The sequence below is a fragment of the Salvelinus namaycush genome, chromosome 4 (assembly GCF_016432855.1).
Source record: "Salvelinus namaycush isolate Seneca chromosome 4, SaNama_1.0, whole genome shotgun sequence".
NCBI classification, from domain to species: domain Eukaryota; kingdom Metazoa; phylum Chordata; class Actinopteri; order Salmoniformes; family Salmonidae; genus Salvelinus; species Salvelinus namaycush.
This window is the reverse complement of record NC_052310.1, coordinates 79,523,143-79,544,724: the sequence shown is the minus strand read 5'-3', so window position 1 is coordinate 79,544,724 and position 21,582 is coordinate 79,523,143. Positions and strand designations below refer to the sequence as shown.

Below are 21,582 nucleotides of genomic sequence, written 5' to 3'. Positions count from 1 at the left end.
ACACACAGACATCCAGGCGCCCAGGCCAACAGTTAGCTAATATTCAATCACATTTAATACAGTTACTAATCACGTTTATTATAGTATTCAATCACATATGATATAGTTGCTAATATTCAATCACGTGTGTTATAGTATTACTCAGAACCTCACATATGTTCTTCGTGTGTATAGCTTATCTGTTATTGTCTGGTCAGCAGTCTCCTGATTCACCCCCCTCCTGTGTCTCTCTAAGATTAGCACAGTCTCGGCCACACAGTACAGCTTCACAGCGCCCTTTTTAACACACACATTTCAGACTGATACATTTGTGGCATACACACACATATTTCACACAGTACAGCACTCTCTTTAACACACACACATTTCAGGCTGATATTCATGGTTAGGCCCTGAGCACTGGTAAAAGTGAGAACAATGGAAAATGCAGGTTCACAAGAGTCAGCAATTCAAACTTTAATGCATAAGAAGCCCTACTAGCTTATAGTTAGTTAAGCATGTCAAAAAACCTTATAAAACCCCCACAATACCTAGGAACTTGAAGCTCTCAACCCGCTCCACTACAGCCCCATCAATGTGGATGGGGACGTGCTCTCCCCTCCGTTTCCTGTTGTCCACGATCAGGTCCTTTGTTTTGCTGATGTTGAGGGAGAGGTTGTTGTCCTGGCACCACACTGCCTCATCGCCGTCGGTGATCAGTTCTAACACCGCCGTGTTGTCAGCAAATGTGTGCCACAGGCCTGTGTTAGCTTGCTGAGCTAAAGCCTAGCTCTTGGCCATATTTATAACTGGTAATTTTTGGTGGTTATAAAACACTAATATATAACTAATTGACATTCAATAGATTTTTTTTTATAAGGCTATTAGAACCAACTAAGCTATTTCAGGTCTTAGCCATATTCTTCAAAACCCACGAAAAGAAACTTCTTACAGGGCCTAAAAAGTACATGCAATTGTTGAAAAATATGGTCTAAAAGGGTTAATAAATAGGCCTAGACAGTTAATTACTGGCCTAAATTATAGGCCAAATTAATGTAAGCTAGTTTATGAATCATTAATAAACAGTTATTACTCTTTGGTTTAAGATGTGATTGTCGTGTTGGTGCTTGTCAAATAATGAGTTTACGCATGGCTGCACTGTAATTCATTATTAGCCTACTATTGCTATCATCGATAATATTGCATAATTTTCCATCACAGCGCGCCCTCTTCTGCACACGGAGGCTACTCTCCCAACTGCTCCTCCTCGTTTTCCTATAGGGACAGGCATGTCACGTGAGGCTAAATTCACCAATCTACGTGTAGAACAGAACAGCTCGAGCAGCGTTCGCAAACTTTCCAGGACCAGCCAGACGCTGAATAGTGTGTCAGACAGTTCGGATAAGTCTAGTTGGAGCGATGGCGGTGCCGTACGGGTTGTTTTGAGGGAAGTTGCGGAAACGTTTGATATCTTTCGGATCCTAGCGAATCATTTCAACGCAACAAAACGTTCCATTGGTGGTTACACGACAAGACATTAGCAGAATGTATGCTCCAAATGTTCAAGTGTCAGTGCAGTAACGTTACTATAGTAGTATAGCGAATGAGTTAGCTGGCCAGCTAAAGGTTTTGGAGAGCGATTCAACTAACGTTAGCTAAACTTGCCAGCTAAAAGCTAACTGAAAACTTAGCTTGGCAATAGCGTAGTTACCAACAATAATATAGCTAATCCTGGTGTTGGTGTATGTTTCTGGTGTTTAACCAAAGTTTATTTCGATAATGTGACTGCAGGTACTGTTTTGGCACTTGATAAACGTCATAGCCTGAAAATTCAGGAGCTAACGTTTTCACGTATAACTATGCCTTTTTTGCTAGCTACTAAATTAGGTAGCTGCTAACGTTAGTACATTTAGCTATGCACTTTTTGCTAGCTACTAAGTTAAGTAGCTGTAATGGGCTTATTTTTCACTCTGTCCGTGTTGGGACTGGGTAAACTTTAATGTACACTTTCTGATAAGTAGCTCGTTAGCTACATAAATATGCTTTGTTTTTTCCAACTAGCGTAACTTTATAACACGCTAGGTATTAGCTAGCTAGTTTTACCTAGCTAGTTAGTTATCAAAAGTTGACCCACAAAGAAACTCCCTGTGGCGACGTGGAGAGATGAAAGTAGCAAACGAGTTTTACCAAGACTTTGGAATACCATGCTGGAACCGTCTTGCCCATTTGTGATATCGTTCTGAACGATTCACGAGCATTCCGATTAGAGGTCCTTTGATCGTTTGCTTTTTCGTCAACAGTTTGCACCCTATATGGTGCGGCTACAGCCACCGAGAAATGGATGTTTCCAAGGGCGGTTTCCCAAACGGTGAGGGGCGACCGAAAGACACGGGAGAGCATGCCTGGACAGATTCCCCCACTGCAAGAGCTTGGGCTCATTCTGCTCCGCTGTCCCGATCGCTGTGGACGGCAGTGTTTGACTATGGAAGTACTGGAGAAGACGAACTTAGTCTGCGGCGGGGGGACATTGTTGAGGTCCTCTCGAAGGATGCTGCCATCTCGGGAGATGATGGATGGTGGACGGGTAAAATTAACCATCGAGTCGGGATTTTCCCTGCAAATTATGTTACTGATCAACCTGCCATTTACAGACTTCCAGACGGTAGCACGGTAGGGGTGAGGGAGCGTCCGAGTACTCCCATCCAAATAGATTTTAGCGAACTCGTTTTAGAGGAAATAATCGGTGTCGGGGGATTTGGTAAAGTTTACCGAGGGGCATGGAAGGACCAAGAGGTCGCTGTGAAGGCAGCGCGACAGGATCCTGACGAAGACATCACTGCAACTTCGGATGGTGTTAAACAAGAGGCCAAGCTCTTTTCTATGCTACAACATCCCAATATAATAAAACTTGAAGGTGTTTGCCTTGAGGAGCCGAACCTGTGCTTGGTGATGGAATATGCTCGTGGAGGGACTCTTACCCGGGCTTTGACTGGTCGGAGGATACCCCCACACATTCTTGTCAACTGGGCTGTTCAAATCGCCAGGGGCATGCACTACCTACACGAGGAGGCTGTTGTGCCTATTATTCACCGCGACCTGAAATCCTGCAACAGTAAGAAACATTAATATTACCATCTGCTAAAAAATAACCTTGCATTACTTTTCAGAACAGATTAAAACAGAGCATGGCCATAGGTGCACTTGTTTCCAAAAATGCACCTGTGCATGCACTATTACCTTTGGGCACACCCCTCTTGAAACAGTGTGAAGGATGCCGGATCTAGAATGGTCCACAATGTCCTCTACCAACTAAAAAATAATCCTAAAGCTTATTACTATTTATTACTATTTACTATTACTAAACTAATGCATGAGGATACAATTGATATTCTACACAACTGAAACATCCATCACTAAGTAATGCAATAAGCCTAGAATGCAAGTGCAGAATAGTGGGTTCAATTCCTGGGACTACCCATATATAAAATGTATGCACTAAGTCGCTTTCAACAGAAGCATCTACTAAATGGCATTGCATGCATGTTGTTGATAGGCCCACTCGCAACTGAGTGTTGAGGTTGGCATTTGAAGGAATGATTAAGAGCGAGGGCTTTGCCGCCATGACTTTCCCTGTTTAAACTATCACTGAAGCCCTCTTGGGCTATCCTCACATTAATGATATGCTAGAACACAATTATGATAATATTCATCAGTCACAGTGGCATGTTGAAAGAGAACTACTTAATTTAACAAGGCAAGTCAGTTAAGAACAAATTCTTATTTTCAATGACGGCCTAGGAACAGTGGGTTAACTGCCTTGTTCAGGGGCAGAACAATTTTTTTTTTTTTTTTTAACCTTGTCAGCTCTGGGATTCGATCTTGCAACCTTTCAGTTACTAGTCCAACGCTCTAACCACTAGGCTACCTGCCACCTAGGTTTTGTTGACATATCTGTCCCATCTTGCCTGATTGCGTGACAGTACATGAAGTTAATTTAAGTTTGCAAAGCAGTAATGTTTGACATTTTTGGAAGTGCAGATTACATTTTGGGAAGTGCAGATTCATTGTGACTGCGATGAAATTGCACCATCTCTGCATTCCATTCCTTTCCACAGTCATTCAGCATAGACAACATTCCCTCTTTCAACTCTGTTGTTTTTCGGTCACCCGTATAGACTCCAGAGGCCTGTACAAGCAGCTGAGACTGAGCTCTCTCCTCCATCTGTTTGTTGGTCTGTTTGGCATGTGGCTGATCCCCACAAACACAGATCCTCTTCAGGGCATGTGAAAACATCTGCTTGTCGGTCTGACATGTGGCTGATCCCCACAAACACAGATCCCCTTCAGGGCATGTGAAAACCAGGCAGGACCCTAGAGAAGGATCTGTGTATGCAGGGGGGACCCTCGAAAGGATGTGAAGTAAGGTCTACGTTTGCTCAGCTGGGTTCCCTAACCCCCACCACCCTGAAATGTTGTCTCAAATATAGCCCCTGCTTTACTAAACACTCAACTTCAAACCATGTCATCAGTCTAGGCTATGTGCTCCTAAATTTTCCAAAGCATCTCATATTAGGCCTATATGGCCCTAAATTTTCCAAAGCATCTCATATTAGGCCTATATGGCCCATGTGGAAATCAAACCCACAACCCACAAGTTGCAAGAATCAACCGACTGAGCCACTGGAAAAAATCCTGAAGATTTTAGAACTGAAACATGCTACAGTTAACTTTTAGGCCTGTTTCAATAGGTGATACGATTTCCAGACTCAAATTTTTATGTGGCGTTGTTTACTTTTTGATACTGCCTCGGAGTCGTCCCTCTGAATAATGCATGAGAAAGTTTCAGAGTGGACTATGACTGTGGCTACATACTTCAAAGTGAGACCTCTGTGTTGTGTGAAACATGATTTTGGTGACTGTCTGTTCTCTGGTGTGTCTCATCAGGCTCTGCTTTCACCGAAGGTGAACCTTGTTCAGCAATCCTTCTGGCTGCATTTTATTTTTCACCAGGGAATCATTCTACATAATCACTGTCAGATGGGGGTGTGGGCTAACCAAACAAACCCAACCTCATTTTATTGAACAGGGTAATTCCATGGTAAGCCCCCCCCCCCCCCCCCCCCCCTCATTAACCATTAACTTCTACTTCACCACAACCACAATTTTTCACTAATCTTCTCAAACTTCTTCAGATGACAGTCCTATAACATCATATTACACAATACATATAGAGTTTGTTCGAAAATGTGCATATTTAGCGGCACAAATCGTGGTTATACAATGAGAATAGTAGCCAAGCTGCCAACAATATGTCGGGAGAAATCTTGGGAGAGGCACCTAATCTAATCAGTAACTAATCATAAACTTGACTAAAAAATACAGGTTGGACAGCAAATGAAAGATACATTAGTTCTTAACTTCTAGTTCCTCCCAAACCCGGATCCGGGAGCACCCCCACCAGTAAAAAAGCTGACTAGCATAGCCTAGCATAGCGTCACAAGTAAATACTAGCATCTAAATATCATTAAATCACAAGTCCAAGACACCAGATGAAAGATACACATCTTGTGAATCCAGACATCATTTCTGATTTTTAAAATGTTTTACAGGGAAGACACAATATGTAAATCTATTAGCTAACCACGTTAGCAAAAGACACCATTTTTTTTGCTCCAGTTTTTTACTCCATCAGTAGCTATCACAAATTCGACCAAATAAAGATATAAATAGCCACTAACCAAGAAACAAATTCATCAGATGACAGTCTGATAACATATTTATTGTATAGCATATGTTTTGTTAGAAAAATGTGCATATTTCAGGTATAAATCATAGCTTACCATTGCAGCCACCATCACAACTCGACTAGAATAACTACAGAGAGCAACGTGTATTACCTAATTACTCATCATAAAACATTTCTTAAAAATACACAGCGTACAGCAATTGAAAGACACAGATCTTGTGAATCCAGACAATATTTCAGATTTTCTAAGTGTTTTACAGCGAAAACACAATATAGCGTTATATTAGCTTAGCACAGTAGCAAACCACACAACAGCATTGATTCCAGCCAAACATAGCGATAACGTATTCACCACCAAAATATATTAATTTTCACTAACCTTCTCAGAATTCTTCAGATGACAGTCCTGTAACATCATATTACACAATGCATATAGAGTTTGTTCGAAAATGTGCATATTTAGCGGCACAAATCGTGCTTATACAATGAAAATAGTGTCCAAATACTCAAGCAATCTGTCCGGCGCCATCTTGGAAAGACACCTATTCTTATCGAAAACTATTCATAAACTTGACTAAAAAAATACAGGTTGGACAGCAATTGAAAGACAAATTAGTTCTTAATGCAATCGCTGAATTACATTTTTAAAATTAACGTTACTTCGCAATACAGGGTGCGATAACGCAAGGCTACACTGCAAGAAATGGTGTCTTATGCATTTGACATTTTTCAACAGAACAATGAATTATCAGCATAAATAGTTCTTACTTTTCGATGAACTCTCATCAGAATCTTGGGAAAGGTGTCCTTTGTCCAGAACAATCGTCTTTTGGTCGAAAGATGTACTCTTGTCCTGTCGAAATAGCCGCTAACGTTCGGCATGTGCCGGAAAGGTGAACAACTCTTGAAAGCGCGTCACAAAGAAATGCCAGAAAATCGCAATAAACTGATATAAATTGCTATAAGTCGGTTTAAATTAACTACCTTATGATGTCTTTAACAACTATAACGAATAAAAACATGACCGGAGATATAGAACTGGCAAAACGAAAGCTTGGCAGGAGGCCACTCTGGTGTCCCTACTGCGTCAGGCGCAACGTTGAAAAGGACGGTACTTCCGCTTCACGGTCTTATATAAGGTCCCAGATTGCGCAATCCACTCCATTCAAATTCTCACCACTTACTGACATCTAGAGGAAGGCGTATGCAGTGTTTGTAGCCCCACAGCGTACACAGGGACTTATAAACTGACCTCAGAACAGGGACCTCGATTTCTGAAATCTCACTCCCTGGCAGGAAATGTGCTGCAGAAGGAGTTCTGTTTCACTCAGAGACATAATTCAAACGGTTTTAGAAACTAGAGAGTGTTTTCTATCCAATAGTAATAATAATATGCATATTGTACGAGCAAGAATTGAGTACGAGGCAGTTTAATTTGGGGACCAATTTTCACAAAGTCGAAACAGCACCCCCTATACTCTCAAGAGGTTAACCTTTTCTCAATAGGGGGTGCTGTTTTCACTTTGTAAAAATTTCGTTCCCAAATTAAACTGCCTCGTACTCAATTCTTGCTCGTACAATATGCATATTATTATTACTATTGGATAGAAAACACTCTCTAGTTTCTAAAACCGTTTGAATTATATCTGTGAGTAAAACAGAACTCGAGTTGGAGCAATCTTCCTGTCAGCAAGTGAGAAATCTGAAATCAGCCAGGCTGTTCTGAGGTCAGTTTATTAATTTGCATGTCTTCTATTGGTTGAGATGCACTGCATACGCCTTCCCCTGGATGTCAGCAAATAGTGAGAATTGGAATGGAGTTGCTAGGCAGATCTGAGGCCATATAAATGGACTGGGAACGTGGGGTCCAGTCTTTCCTTCATTCGCCATGACGCAAGACAGACCTCAGGATGGCGTTCTAGAAAGCTCCCGTTATAGCCCTTAGATATATCCGGCTCTGATTTTATTCGATATAGGTGTTAAAGACATCATAATGTTGTTATTTTAAACCGAGTTATATCAGTTTATATCAGTATATTGCGATTTTCGGTATTTTATTTGTGCTGCGTTATGGTGAGTTGGACACGTCTTCGCCACATGGCTAATGTTTACTGCTAATTCCAAAGTTGAAGGCGACAATCTACAACCGAGCAACGATTCTTTTGGACAAAGGACAACTTGCCCAAGATTCTGATGGGAGCTCATCAAAAAGTAAGAACTATTTATGATGTTAATTCGTTGTTCTGTTGAAAAATGTAAAACTCATATTCCGCCATTAATTTCGGTGCGGTCTCGCTTTAACGCACGCTGTATGTCGTAGTAACGTTCATTTTAAAAATCTAACACAGCGGTTGCATTAATTTCAAAGTTTAACAAACCATGCAACTGTCACGTTCCTGACCTGTTTTCTCTTGTTTTGTATGTGTTTATTGGTCAGGGCGTGAGTTTTGGGTGGGCAGTCTATGTTTTCTATTTCTATGTTGGGATTTTGTGTTCGGCCTGGTATGATTCTCAATCAGAGACAGGTGTCTATCGTTGTCCCTGATTGAGAATCATACTAAGGCAGCCTGGGTTTCACTTGTGTTTTGTGGGTGTTTGTTCCTGTGTCAGCGTTTGGGCCACACAGGACTGTTTCGGGTTTGTCACGTTTGTTGTTTTGTATGTTGAAGTGCTTTGTTGTTTTGTCATTAAATAATGAACACTTATCCCTCCGCATCTTGGTCCGATCCATGCTCCTCCTCGTCCGAGGAGGAGAACGACATTGACAGCCGTTACAGAAACACCCACCAAAACAGGATCAAGCGGAGTGGAGAAGGAAGGCAGGAACAACAGCAATGGGGAAAAGAGGAATGGACTTGGGAGGAGATCCTAGACGGTAAAGGACCCTGGGCAGAGCCAGTGGAGTGTCGCCGCCCCAAAGCGGAGCTGGAGGCAGCGAAAGCGGAGAGGAGGTTGTATGAGGCTAAAGCAAGGCAGAGCGGCTGGAAGCCCGAGAAGCTCACCCAAAAATTTCTTGGGGGGGGGCCAAAGGGGAGTGTGGCGAAGCCGGGTTGGTTACCTGAGCCAACTCCCCGGGCTTACCGTGGAGTGAGAGGGCGTCGTACTGGTCAGACACCGTGTTATGCGGTAAAGCGCACGGTGTCCCCAGTACGCGTGCTTAGCCCAGTGCGGGCTATTCCACCTTGCCGCACTGGGAGGGCTAGGTTGGGCATCGAGCCGGATGTCATGAAGCCGGCCCAACGTATCTGGCCTCCAGTACGTCTCCTCGGGCCGGCGTACATGGCACCAGCCTTACAGGTGGTGTCCCCGGTTCGCCTGCATAGCCCAGTGCGGGCTATTCCACCTCGCCGCACTGGCAGGGCTACGGGGACCATTCAACCTGGTAAGGTTGGGGAGGCTCGGTGCTCAAGAGCGCGTGTCCTCCTTCACGGTCCGGTAGATCCGGCGCCACCTTCCCACCCCAGCCCAGTACCATCAGTGCCGACACCACGCACCAGGCTTCCAGTGCGTTTCCAGAGCCCTGTTCCTCCTCCACGCACTCTCCCTGTGGTGCGTGTCTCTAGCCCAGTGCCTCCAGTTCCGGCACCACGCACCAGGCCTACTGTGCGCCTCAGCAGGTCAGAGTCGGCTGTCTGCCCAGCGGCGCCTGAACTGCCCGCCTTCCCAGCGCTGTCTGAACTGCCTGCCTGCCCAGCGCTGCCCGTCTGTCCCGAGCCTTCAGAGCCGTCCAGCCAGGACCAGCCAGAGCCGTCCAGCCAGGACCAGCCAGAGCCGTCCAGCCAGGACCAGCCAGAGCCGTCCAGCCAGGACCAGCCAGAGCCGTCCAGCCAGGACCAGCCAGAGCCGTCCAGCCAGGACCAGCCAGAGCCGTCCAGCCAGGACCAGCCGGAGCCGTCCAGCCAGGACCAGCCGGAGCCGTCCAGCCAGGACCAGCCGGAGCCGTCCAGCCAGGACCAGCCGGAGCCGTCCAGTCAGGAGCTGCCGGAGCCAGCCAGCCAGGATCCGCCAGAGCCTTCCGCCAGCCAGGATCCACCAGAGCCTTCCGCCAGCCAGGATCCGCCAGAGCCAGCCGCCAGCCAGGATCCGCCAGAGCCAGCCAGCCAGGACCTGCCAGAGCCGTCCAGCCAGGACCTGCCAGAGTTCCTCAGCCAGGACCTGCCAGAGTTCCTCAGCCAGGACCTGCCAGAGTCCCTCAGCCAGGACCTGCCAGAGTCCCTCAGCCAGGACCTGCCAGAGTCCCTCAGCCAGGACCTGCCAGAGTCCCTCAGCCAGGACCTGCCAGAGTCCCTCAGCCAGGACCTGCCAGAGTCCCTCAGCCAGGACCTGCCAGAGTCCCTCAGCCCGGAGCTGCCGTCCCTCAGCCCGGAGCTGCTGCCCCTTATCCCGGTGCTGCCCCTTATCCCGATGCTGCCCCTTCATTTAGGTGGGTTTAGTTGGAGGGTGGTCATTGGGAGGGGGATACGGAAGCGGGGAGTGACTATGGTGGGGTGGGGACCTCGCCCAGAGCCTGAGCCACCACCGTGGTCAGATGCCCACCCAGACCCTCCCCTAGACTTTGTGCTGGTGCGCCCGGAGTTCGCACCTTAAGGGGGGGGTTATGTCACGTTCCTGACCTGTTTTCTCTTGTTTTGTATGTGTTTATTGGTCAGGGCGTGAGTTTTGGGTGGGCAGTCTATGTTTTCTATTTCTATGTTGGGATTTTGTGTTCGGCCTGGTATGATTCTCAATCAGAGACAGGTGTCTATCGTTGTCCCTGATTGAGAATCATACTAAGGCAGCCTGGGTTTCACTTGTGTTTTGTGGGTGTTTGTTCCTGTGTCAGCGTTTGGGCCACACAGGACTGTTTCGGGTTTGTCACGTTTGTTGTTTTGTATGTTGAAGTGCTTTGTTGTTTTGTCATTAAATAATGAACACTTATCCCTCCGCATCTTGGTCCGATCCATGCTCCTCCTCGTCCGAGGAGGAGAACGACATTGACAGCCGTTACAGCAACTCTATGTACAAGGACCACTTTGAACAATTCACACAGAATACTTATCAAAAACACATTTACTGGTAGAACTGTGGAGGTACAATGTTTGGTAACAGAATTATGGTCAAATCTCCCTCTGTTTTTTATGCGACCACTCGTTCCAAAAACGGTTAAATATTAAGATTCAAAGATGTCTGCAGAAAGAATAGGGTGTCAGCTATGACATGACACCTTGAGTTAGAAATTATGTTTTTTGGTTATTGAACTACAGTAGGTGAAGTGAATTTACATCCGGTAACAGAATTACGGTAACTGCACTGCTAACACAATGTAGTGTGTTTTATTTTTCCACATTATTGTGTCAAATAACACTTGCAGCTGACTTTAATTGGAAAATATAACATGTTTGTTTAGGTGCGCACTGAATTCACCGACCCCCGCCCACCCTCCCCCACCCACTGGGAACTATACACTTTCTCTTGTTTCATACTTTTAAACCAGTTACTCAGGACACCATCCACAACTAAGGCAGCCTAAAGGGCAATTCATCTGTGGGATATCATTGTGAAGGTTTCTCTTGAGCATGCATTCTGAGAGGAGGGCTAATGCAGTGCACAAACTTTCACAACCGACTACCTTCAGAAGTGATCAACCCACAATTGACTTAATGTAGTATAACACACACTGACTTGATCAATGATTATCTTAAGGGAATATCAAAAAGTCAGTGAAATTGTGTCTTTGTGTTCCCTAATCTTTTAATACCTCTTGGTCGAAGGAGGAATGCTGCTAATGAGGGGCAAAAGCTTAACATAAGTTTGCACAATGGAGTGGTCAAGCACTAGTTGCTAGGTGACGCCAGCCACAAGAATGCCCAGACTCCCGGGTCTGAAAGGCTTATTTTGATTATATTTAATCTCCACAACAGCTGCAACTCTCTTTTTATTTTAACACAATAGGTTGTTCCTTCCTGCTGATTGGGGCTGTAGAGTAGGGAGGTACTGTAGGTGGAAGCAATGTTCATTTGGCAGACAGGGCACAGCACATTGAAACGTGGCCTCTTGCCAGCCCTCCTAACACTTTCATTTTGTAGTTTCAGCTACAGAGATGTGAAGGTTAAAGAATTTCAAGATTCTCGCTCCAGAAGGCATGCACTTGAAATGAAACCAGGGAACAATAGTGTCCTGTTGGAAGTCAGTGTTATCCTGTGGATCCAAGTCATGGTTATTGTTGTGTCTAGCTCTCACGTTTACACCCCAACCTATAAAATGGGAACTGAAAATATATAGGCCCATTCAGAGGAGGGCATAACCATAGATTGCAAGGCAACTTTTTTTTGTCTCTTCCTTGAAATTAACCACATTAATGCGTAGTTAGCCTACTACAGGCTTTTTCTGAAAGGACAACTGGAAATGCTTTGAATATTATTTTTATTATGGCCACTTAGGCACCTTGCATAGCCCAACAGCTGGTGAAAACCTGACTGACTCAACCCAGTATTCTGTCTACAAATGATGCATTATCACCTTGAGCTGGTACTTTGACGGCTAACTTTTTGTATATAGTGTGGTCGAAACACACAAGACTAAGCAAAGGGAAATGGAGATGAGCTTAAACTGCTGTATTTTATAGGCTCTCATTAAACCAGTGAAACATGTTTGAAATGGAATAGGCCTTGTTTCTTCCTAGAAGCCTGTTTTGGATATTGCGCCACTGGGGCGTATTTGTTTTAATCTAAGTGAAGGTAGAAGCTATGTCAGTTACAGTATAATGTTTATCTACTAAAAATAACAGAACAGAAGACACAAATAGTCCTACACTCCAGATGTAGCCTATTTGCTACATTACCCTTCCCCCAGATGTAGCATATTTGCTACATTACCCTCCACCAGATGTATTCTATTTGCTACATTACCATTCTCCAGGTGTAGCCTATGTTTGAGCTTTGTTGTCACCCTCCCATTTGGCAAGTTCGTGACTGTGAGCTGGCAGTAGAGTCAAGCCTGCCCACAAGACCTTATCTACTGTAGGCTCTATTCTGGAGTAGATGATTATTAAATATCAACACTAAGGACATGGGAACGTTTAAGTGCTCCCCTGTAAAAATGAAATATGTGTTTAGTCTTTGGATAATGGCTTTTTGTTAGCTTGGCCAAGTTGGCTGTGGTGTTGATATGGAGTAGTGACACACCGATATTACATTTTTGTCCGATACCGATATCCGATATTTTCCTTGCCAAAAAAAACTATACCAATAAGTGACATTTAAAATTTTATTGGCCTTTTAAGCATTCTAGTACAGTTAAATAGTTAACACACACACATGGATGCAGCGGTCAAAGGCAGTGCAAGAGGTGTCACTACAGTCCCTGGTTCGAATCCAGGCTGTATCACATCCGGCCGAAATTGGGAGTCCAATAGGGCAGCGCTCAATTGGCCCAGCGTCGTCCGGGTTTGGCCGTCATTTTAAATAATAATTTGTTCTTCACTGACTTACCTAGTTAAATAAAGGTTACACACACACACCACACCGACCAAAAAGTTATTTTGTTGGCATTTACGTATGTCCCCAAACATAATCAAAACCTATTTATTTCACTTACATGCTGTGCTGTTTTGTTGTTAATTTGTTCGGTCGTTTCATTCTCAACCAGGATTTCTCATACTATGGGATGCCGTTTGGGTCTTTGCGTGTCAAATAACGCTATTTGACGTGTCAAATAAGCTTTTTGACCAATCAGGACCTGAATATGACTGCACGTCACATAATAAATGAACGCGTTCATACATTTTTTACGTAGTTATTACACATTGATTACACTTTCACTCGTATTTCATATGTCACAATGATTCATCGATACGTATGCTATAATGCTGGTAAAGTTGTCTCGCTCACTTACAGTGGTGGTCATAAAAAAAAAGCTAGCTAGCTCATGGATGCAAACGATGTTCTTCCCCAAAAACATAGCAAAACGACATCTGTTTCAGTAGCTATAGTTAGCTAGCTAACTATGTAGTTAGGTGTCATCTAAAATAACTCTAATTTATAAGACCGTTCTTATTTGATTAATGGTGGTCGGACCCATCTGTGAAGCTAGCCACAATAAGGATTAGCCACAATAGTGGACTTTGCGGTTAGCCTTCAAAATAAAAGAATGTCATTGACAGTGATACAAATGAATACAAATAGTAGAATTATGCCATAATTGAATAGATCATGCTAAACGAGGTTGGAATGTTGTTATATAAAATCAACAAAAGACAATAATTTTTTAATTTGACAAATCTGTTGAAATCACACTGGATGTATTTTACTTTAGAATTAAATTGGGGGCATACTTACTTACAGTGCCTTGCAAAAGTATTCATCCTCTGTGTTTTTCCTTTTGTTGCATTACAACCTGTAATTGAAATTGATTTTTATTTGGATTTCATGTAATGGACATACACAAAATAGTCCACATTTGTGAAGTGAAATGGAAAAAAATTATATTATATAAAATTATATTTTGTATTGATCAGACTGATACCCCATTTCATTGATCCCCAATCCATAGGTAAAGCTGTACAGTGCAATATGAATGTCAATACACACAATAGGCTGACTGGGGAGGTGATTTCACAAAGTCACAGTCCCGCGATAAGAGCTACAGCGCTAATATTTACGTAAACTCTTCAGTTGTGTTCTGTGCTTGTCACCGAGTAGACTGATACCCCATTTCATTGCTTCACATTTCAACCTTGTTTAACATTATCTAGTCGAAATATGGCATGATTCCACCAATTGAAACCTTCTGCATCACTTTCAAAGAGGTACTTTTATTTTAAAGGCAAACCGCAAATTCCACTCTTGTGCCTAATCCTTGTTGTGGCTAGCTTCACAACACATTACCCAGTCCGGTCGAGCGTCACTAGCCAAATGAAGCTAGCTGGCTGCTCATAACGTTAGCTTTGGGCAACTGGGTTAAGTAGCTGGCTAGCTATTTATTTCCATGAACTGAAGTTCAATTTCAATAGGCAAACAACAAGTGGCTACCTAGCTAATACTTATTCACAAGGATTCCTAAATCATTGCTAAGAATAATGAAAATGACTGCAGTTTCTGCTGGTCATTGTTTTCAGGCTGGTTGTATTGGTGCTAGCTAGGTACCAAGCTAAAGCTAGCTACTCCAGAAGTTGCGTTCGAACAAATAATGCTATAATGCAAATAATGCTATATATAGACTTTTTGTTCAGCTTTGACAGTGATACTGATAGTAGTGGTGGCACTTGGCTTGCACGTGCAAATTCAGAACACACAACATTCTATAATAGAATTGTGTTATTTGACGTGTCAAATTAAAAGCTCTACTAACATGTCAAATAGTGTTATTTGAGTAATCAAATAGTATTATTTGACATGTATCTTTTTTGACATTCCATAGTATGTCGTGAAGCTAATAGCAGAGACGCTGTTACTGTGTAACTCCGGTAGGGCAACGTGTACCGGTGCTCAACCAGTCGGCGAAAGCCAGCATCACCCACGACAGAGAACGGTTGATAGTTAAGGGCAATGAATTCCATTATCTTGGCATTAATGGATTTCGCCTTTGAGTTGTCTCGCTGAAATGTTCTTAATCTTTCAAGTGACTGCTCGACATGTTGACTGCTCGATCCACACAGCAGACATTGTGGGCTAGGTTAGGAATGCTGTGTTGCAAGTGTAGCGCAAAATTTTACGTGGCGTCATCACGTCATGTACCTATGTTATATAGTAGTCTAAGGCATTGCATCTCAGCGCATGAGACGTCACTACAAACACCCTGGTTCGAATCCAGGCTCTATCACAACCGGCCGTGATTGGGAGTCCCATAGGGCGGCGCACAATTGGCCCAGTGGCGTCCGGGTTTGGCCGGTGTAGGCCGTCATTGCAAATAAGAATTTGTTCTTAAAACCTTTCTGGCTCAGGCGTTCCGCTAGGGACCCACCTCGACAACCTCCGGTGAAATTGCAGAGCGCCAAATTCAAAATACAGAAATAGGAATAATAAACATTCATAGAAAATACAAGTGTTATACATCGGCTTAAAGATGAACTTCTTGCTAATCCAACCGCTTTGTCAGATTTCAAAAAGGCTTTACGGCGAAAGCATACCATGCGATTATCTGAGGACAGCGCACCGCTTACAAAAGCATACAAACATTTTACAACCAAGTAAAGGAATTACAAAAGTCAGAAATAGCGATAAAATTAATCACTTACCTTTGAAGATCTTCATATGGTTGCAGGCACAAGAGTCCCAGCTACACAATAAATGTTTGTTTTGTTCGATAAAGTCCCTCTTTATATCCCAAAAACTCAGTTTTGTTGGTTTTGTTCAGTAATCCACTGGCTCAAAGGCGGTCAAAACATGCAGACGAATACATCCTAGTAGTACCGGTAAAGTTCGTCGAAACATGTCAAACAATGTTTATAATTAATCCTCAGGTTGTCAATTGTCTAAATAATCGATTAATATTTCAACCGGACAATAGCGTATTCAATTGAAAGGAAAAACAACGAAGGGCGTGCACTCGGTCACGTGCGCAACCAGCACTGCATGATTTTACAGTCCACTGACAGAAAGGTCTCATTCTTCTTCATTTTTCAGAAAACAAGCCTGAAGCAATGTATAAAGACTGTTGATATCTAGTGGAAGCCATAGGAACTGCAATCTGGGTCCTAACCCATTAGATATTCTATAGGCATTCAATTGAAAACTACCCACATCAAAAGAAATCCCACTTCCTGGATGGATTTTCCTCAGGTTTTCGCCTGCCATATCAGTTCTGTTAAACTCAGACATTATTTTAACAGTTTTGGAAACTTTAGAGTGTTTTCTATCCAAATCTACCAATTATATGCATATCCTAGCTTCTGGGCCTGAGTAACAGGCAGTTTACTTTGGGCACACTTCTCATCCAGACGTAGAATAAAGTATAGGTATTAGAGGTCGACCGATTATGATTTTTCAATGCCGATACCGATTATTGGAAGACAAAGAAAGCCGATAACGATTAATCGGCCGATTTATTTAAAAAAATATATTTAAAAAAAAATATATATATATATATCATACACACACATTTTTGTAATAATGACAATTGCAACAATACTGAATGAACAATGAACACTTTTATTTTAACTTAATATAATACATGAATACACACACACGCACACAGCTCTGAAGTGATAATGATACTGAAGAGTCTGCTTAGGAGACAAATACTCTCAACTGTTTGAATAAAAATAGAGTTTAAGTTACCTGTGATGAATGATGAAAACAAAAACCTTAATTTCTATATGCAGGAAATCCTATTTTAATAATGGGCATGGTAAGAATTGACAACCAAAGTGCGAGTCATAATTCCCATGACACCTAGCAAAATCTGAAAAGCGGTTCCTTCATTTATTGCATAGGATATTTTTAGATTCACTTAAAATAAGGTCTGTGTTTCGTGTAGGCTTACATCACCGTGCCAATTTTATAACTGTGTAGATATCCATAGGACAAGGTAACTCTGATCAATATTGGCTAAATATAAGATAAGATAAATATAAGAAGAAAAAAAAATTGTAGAGTGGATTTATGAAAATATGTTGACAAACGTTACCTTATCCTAGTGAGATTTACACGGGTATCAAAACGTCGAGGCGGTTTAAGCCTGCACGAAACACAGACCTTATTTGAAGTAGATCAAGACATTCTCTATGGAAGACATGAACGGTAAAATAACGAAGGAACCCCTTTCAAATTCAGCCGCACGTTATTACAGGAATTATAACGCGTCGACTATTTCTCTCTAAACCATATACCTTTGACTAATCCGGAAACTATCACCTCGAAAACAAAACGTTTATTCCGTTCCGTATTTTATCTAACGGGTGGCATCCATGAGTCTAAATATTCCTGTTACATTGCACAACCTTCAATGTTGTCATAATTACGTAAAATTCTGGCAAATTAGTTCGCAAAGAGCCAGGCGGCTCAAACTGTTGCATATACCCTGACTCTGCATGCAATGAACACAAGAGAAATGACACAATTTCACCTGGTTAATATTGCCTGCTAACCTGGATTTCTATTAGCTAAATATGCAGGTTTAAAAATATATACTTGTGTATTGATTTTAAGAAAGGCATTGATGTTTATGGTTAAGTACACATTGGAGCAATGACAGTCATTGATTGATTGTTTTTTATAAGATAAGTTTAATGCTAGCTAGCAACTTACCTTAGCTAACTGCATTCGCCAACAGGCAGGCTCCTCGTGGAGTGCAATGTAATCAGGTGTTAGAGCATTGGACTAGTTAACTGTAAGGTTGCAAGATTGGATCCCCTGAGCTGACAAGGTTAAAAATCTGTCGTTCTGCCCCTGAAGGCAGAACGTTCCTAGGCCGTCATTGAAAATAAGAATGTGTTCTTAACTGACTTGCCTAGTTAAATAAAGATTAAATAAAGGTGTAAAAAAATATATATATAAAAAAATCGGCGCCCAAAAATACCGATTTCCGATTGTTATGAAAACTTGAAATCGGCCCCGATTAATCGGCCATTCCGATTAATCGGTCGACCTCTAATAGGTATGCACGTCAGCTTTGACATCGGTTTTGCACATCGGCATTAAACTAAACATCGGGCCGATACCGATGTTGGCATTTTTAGCTAATATTGGACGATTCCGATATGTTCGCCGATATATTGTGCGTCCCTAATTGTTAGCATTGTTAAGTATCTTGCTAGCTGGATCGAATTCTCCGTTAGCTAGCCAGGGAAATGTTGAGCAACGTTAGCCAACTTAACTGATCAAATAATTGAGTTTATGGTGTGAAAATTAGCAGGCTAATAAAGTCAGACAGCTAACGTTAACTTATCTGCGCTACGGATCCCTTTAGCGGGATCATTTTCCTAAACAACCGCTGAATTGCAGGGCGCAAAATATTACTAAAAGTATTTATAATCATGCAATCACAAGTGAAATATACCAAAACACAGCTTAGCTTGTTGTTAATCCACCTATCGTGTCAGATTTTGAAAATATGCTTTGCAGCGAAAGCAATCCAAGCTTTTGTGAGTGTATCAATCAATGCTACAACAGCTAGCCCCAAATTAGCATGGTCACGAAAGTCAGAAAAGCAATAAAATTAATCGCTTACCTTTGATAATATTCGGATGTTTGCATTCACGAGACTCCCAGTTACACAACAAATGTTATTTTTGTTCGATAAATATTACTTTTATAAAAAAATAACTTTATTTGGGTTGCGCGTTATGTTCAGAAAACCAAAGCCTCGTTCCGTTCGACGAAACTTTTGAACGGTAGTGTATTTTGAATTGTTTAACACTTTTTTTGGTTACTACATGATTCTATATGTGTTATTTCATAGTTTGGATGTCTTCACTATTATTCTACAATGTAGAAAATATTAAGAAAAACCCTGGAATGAGTAGGTGTGTCCAAATGTTTGACTGATACTGTGTGTGTGTGTGTGTGTGTGTGTGTGTGTGTGTGTGTGTGTGTGTGTGTGTGTGTGTGTGTGTGTGTGTGTGTGTGACTTGTTAAGCACATTTTTACTCCTGAAGTTATTTTGGCTTTCCATAACAAAGGGGTTGAATACGAAATGTCTTGAGTCAATGCCAATTTTCATTTTTTGTACATTTGTAAAAATGTCTTAAAACATAAATCCACTTTTACATTATGGTGTGTGTGGGTAGGCCAGTGATGCAAAATCTCAATTTAATCCATTTTATATTCAGGCTGTAACACAACAACATGTGGAACATGTCAAGGGGTGTGAATACTTTCTGAAGAAACTGTAGGTATACAGCGTGTTTAAGACCTGGGTACAGATCTATTATAATGCTGTCATTTTCCCCATTTGATCATCATGAAAGATATACATTTTTATTTTGTTTTTTATACCATGAAGATATCCCATTGTGGTTCACCAAATACCTAACCAACCCACTCCTCTGCTTCTAGTTTTATTACTTGAAAAAATCGAGAACGATGACATTGGAAGGAAGACCTTGAAGATCACAGACTTTGGCCTGGCCAGAGAGTGGCACAACACCACCAAGATGAGTGCTGCTGGCACGTACTCATGGATGGCCCCTGAAGTCATCAAGTCCTCTCTCTTCTCCAAAGGCAGCGATGTCTGGAGGTAAAACTAACAGCACGCTCCTGGGAAATTCCATGGTAACGGAATTACGCTGAGACTTATTCACTTTAAAATGTATGCCAAACAAAAACCATTGATTTCAAAGTTTAACTAACCATAGAATTCTATGCACAATAACTACTTTGAACAATTTACAATAAACTTTACAAAAACACATTTCCAGGAAGAGCTGTGCAGATGCAAAGTTTGGTTACAGAATAAAACTGAGGTCAATTTGACTGTGATTCTGTTACCAAACTTTGCATCTGCACAATTTTTCCAGTAATTGCTTTTTTGTTTTACTGTGTAAATTGTTCAAAGTATTCATTGTGCATAGAGTTGTTTGTTAAACTTTGATATTAATGGTTTTTGTTTGGCATACATTATAAAGTGAAAAATCGAGTCTCTGCGTAATTATGTTACCATGGATTGCTCTCCCTCTACTCCCTGTTCCAAACAGGCCCATGTCAGACTGGAATCAATAGGCTTTTAGGAGATGAAGATTTGGAAAGGTGGCACCATGATACTCCTTTTATTTCAGACATTTGGAAACATTTGTCCTAGCCTATTTCTGATAAGTGCTTTCGTTGTTATTTTGTTCAAACCAAAACAGTTTTTTTATCAGATCACAACTTTCTGTACATTCTGTGCTACTAGGATGTGCAGTATAGACTACAGTAGCCCTGAACACCTTCCACTGGTAACTACAATCTGCTGCATCCAGAGCTTACATTAATTACATGATAAATGATGACTGTAGGCTTGGTGCTTAATCAAAACAGGATCATTGTTTGCACTGTACTGGTAAACAACATTTTACTGCCATTATTTAGCATTCAACACGTCCATTATTCAAGACCAAGGTCTTCTAAATGGCAGTCCTAGGCACAACAAAGGTTTAGGCAATGTGAATTTGAGTGTTATCATGTGTTATAATAGTGGGAATGTATACTATACTATCACTGTACTATCACAATGGTGTACTATCACCATGCTGTACTATCACCTAGGGCTGGGCGATATGGCCAAAATATTATATCACGATATATAAAAATAAAAAAATGACGGTATTTTTAGTTTTTGAATAATAAAAGTTCTACGTTTGCTTTGAGTAGTGAGTGATCCTAGGGTGGCAACACTTACATTCTTAGTGATTTCAATGAATCTTTCTCTATTCTGATTGTTTTATACTGTTCAATTCATCTTCAACCAAAACAACTTTCAGCACTTTTATCATTTCTGCATTTTCTGCAATCAATTGCAGTGGTGGAAAAAGTACCCAATTGTCATACTTGAGTAAAAGTAAAGATACGTTAATAGAAAATGACTCAAGTAAAAGTAAAAGTATTTGGTTTTAAATATACTTAAGTATCAAAAGTAAATGTAATTGATAAAATGTACTTAAGTATCAAAAGTAAAAGTATAAATAATTTCATTTTACGGATAGCCAGGGGCACACTCCAACACTCAGATATAATTTACAAACAAAGCATTTGTGTTTGAGTCCCCCAGATCAGAGGCAGTAGATGACAAGTAGCTTGACAAGTGTGTGAATTGGACCATTTTCCTGTCCTGCTAAGCATTCAAAATATAACGAGTACTTTTAGGTGTTGGAAAATGTATGGAGTAAAAAGTACAGAATTTTCTTTAGGAATGTAGTGAAGTAAAAGTTGTCTAAAATAATAATTGTAAAGTACAGGTACCAA

At 41.7% G+C, this 21,582-nt stretch overlaps 1 protein-coding gene across 4 annotated transcripts in view; it reads left to right on the top strand.

Annotated features, from left to right (window-relative positions):
* The first annotated feature begins 1,353 nt into the window (after positions 1-1,353).
* The window catches only part of LOC120046847 (mitogen-activated protein kinase kinase kinase 21-like), a 39,830-nt gene continuing 19,601 nt past the window's right edge, over positions 1,354-21,582 (top strand). For all 4 annotated transcript variants that reach the window (XM_038992401.1, XM_038992400.1, XM_038992399.1 and 1 more), the window contains exons 1-2: positions 1,354-3,091; positions 19,699-19,879. In XM_038992401.1, the coding sequence (XP_038848329.1) occupies positions 2,317-3,091; positions 19,699-19,879 (956 nt within the window). In that variant the 5' untranslated portion in view covers positions 1,354-2,316. The remainder of the gene's footprint in view (positions 3,092-19,698; positions 19,880-21,582) is intronic.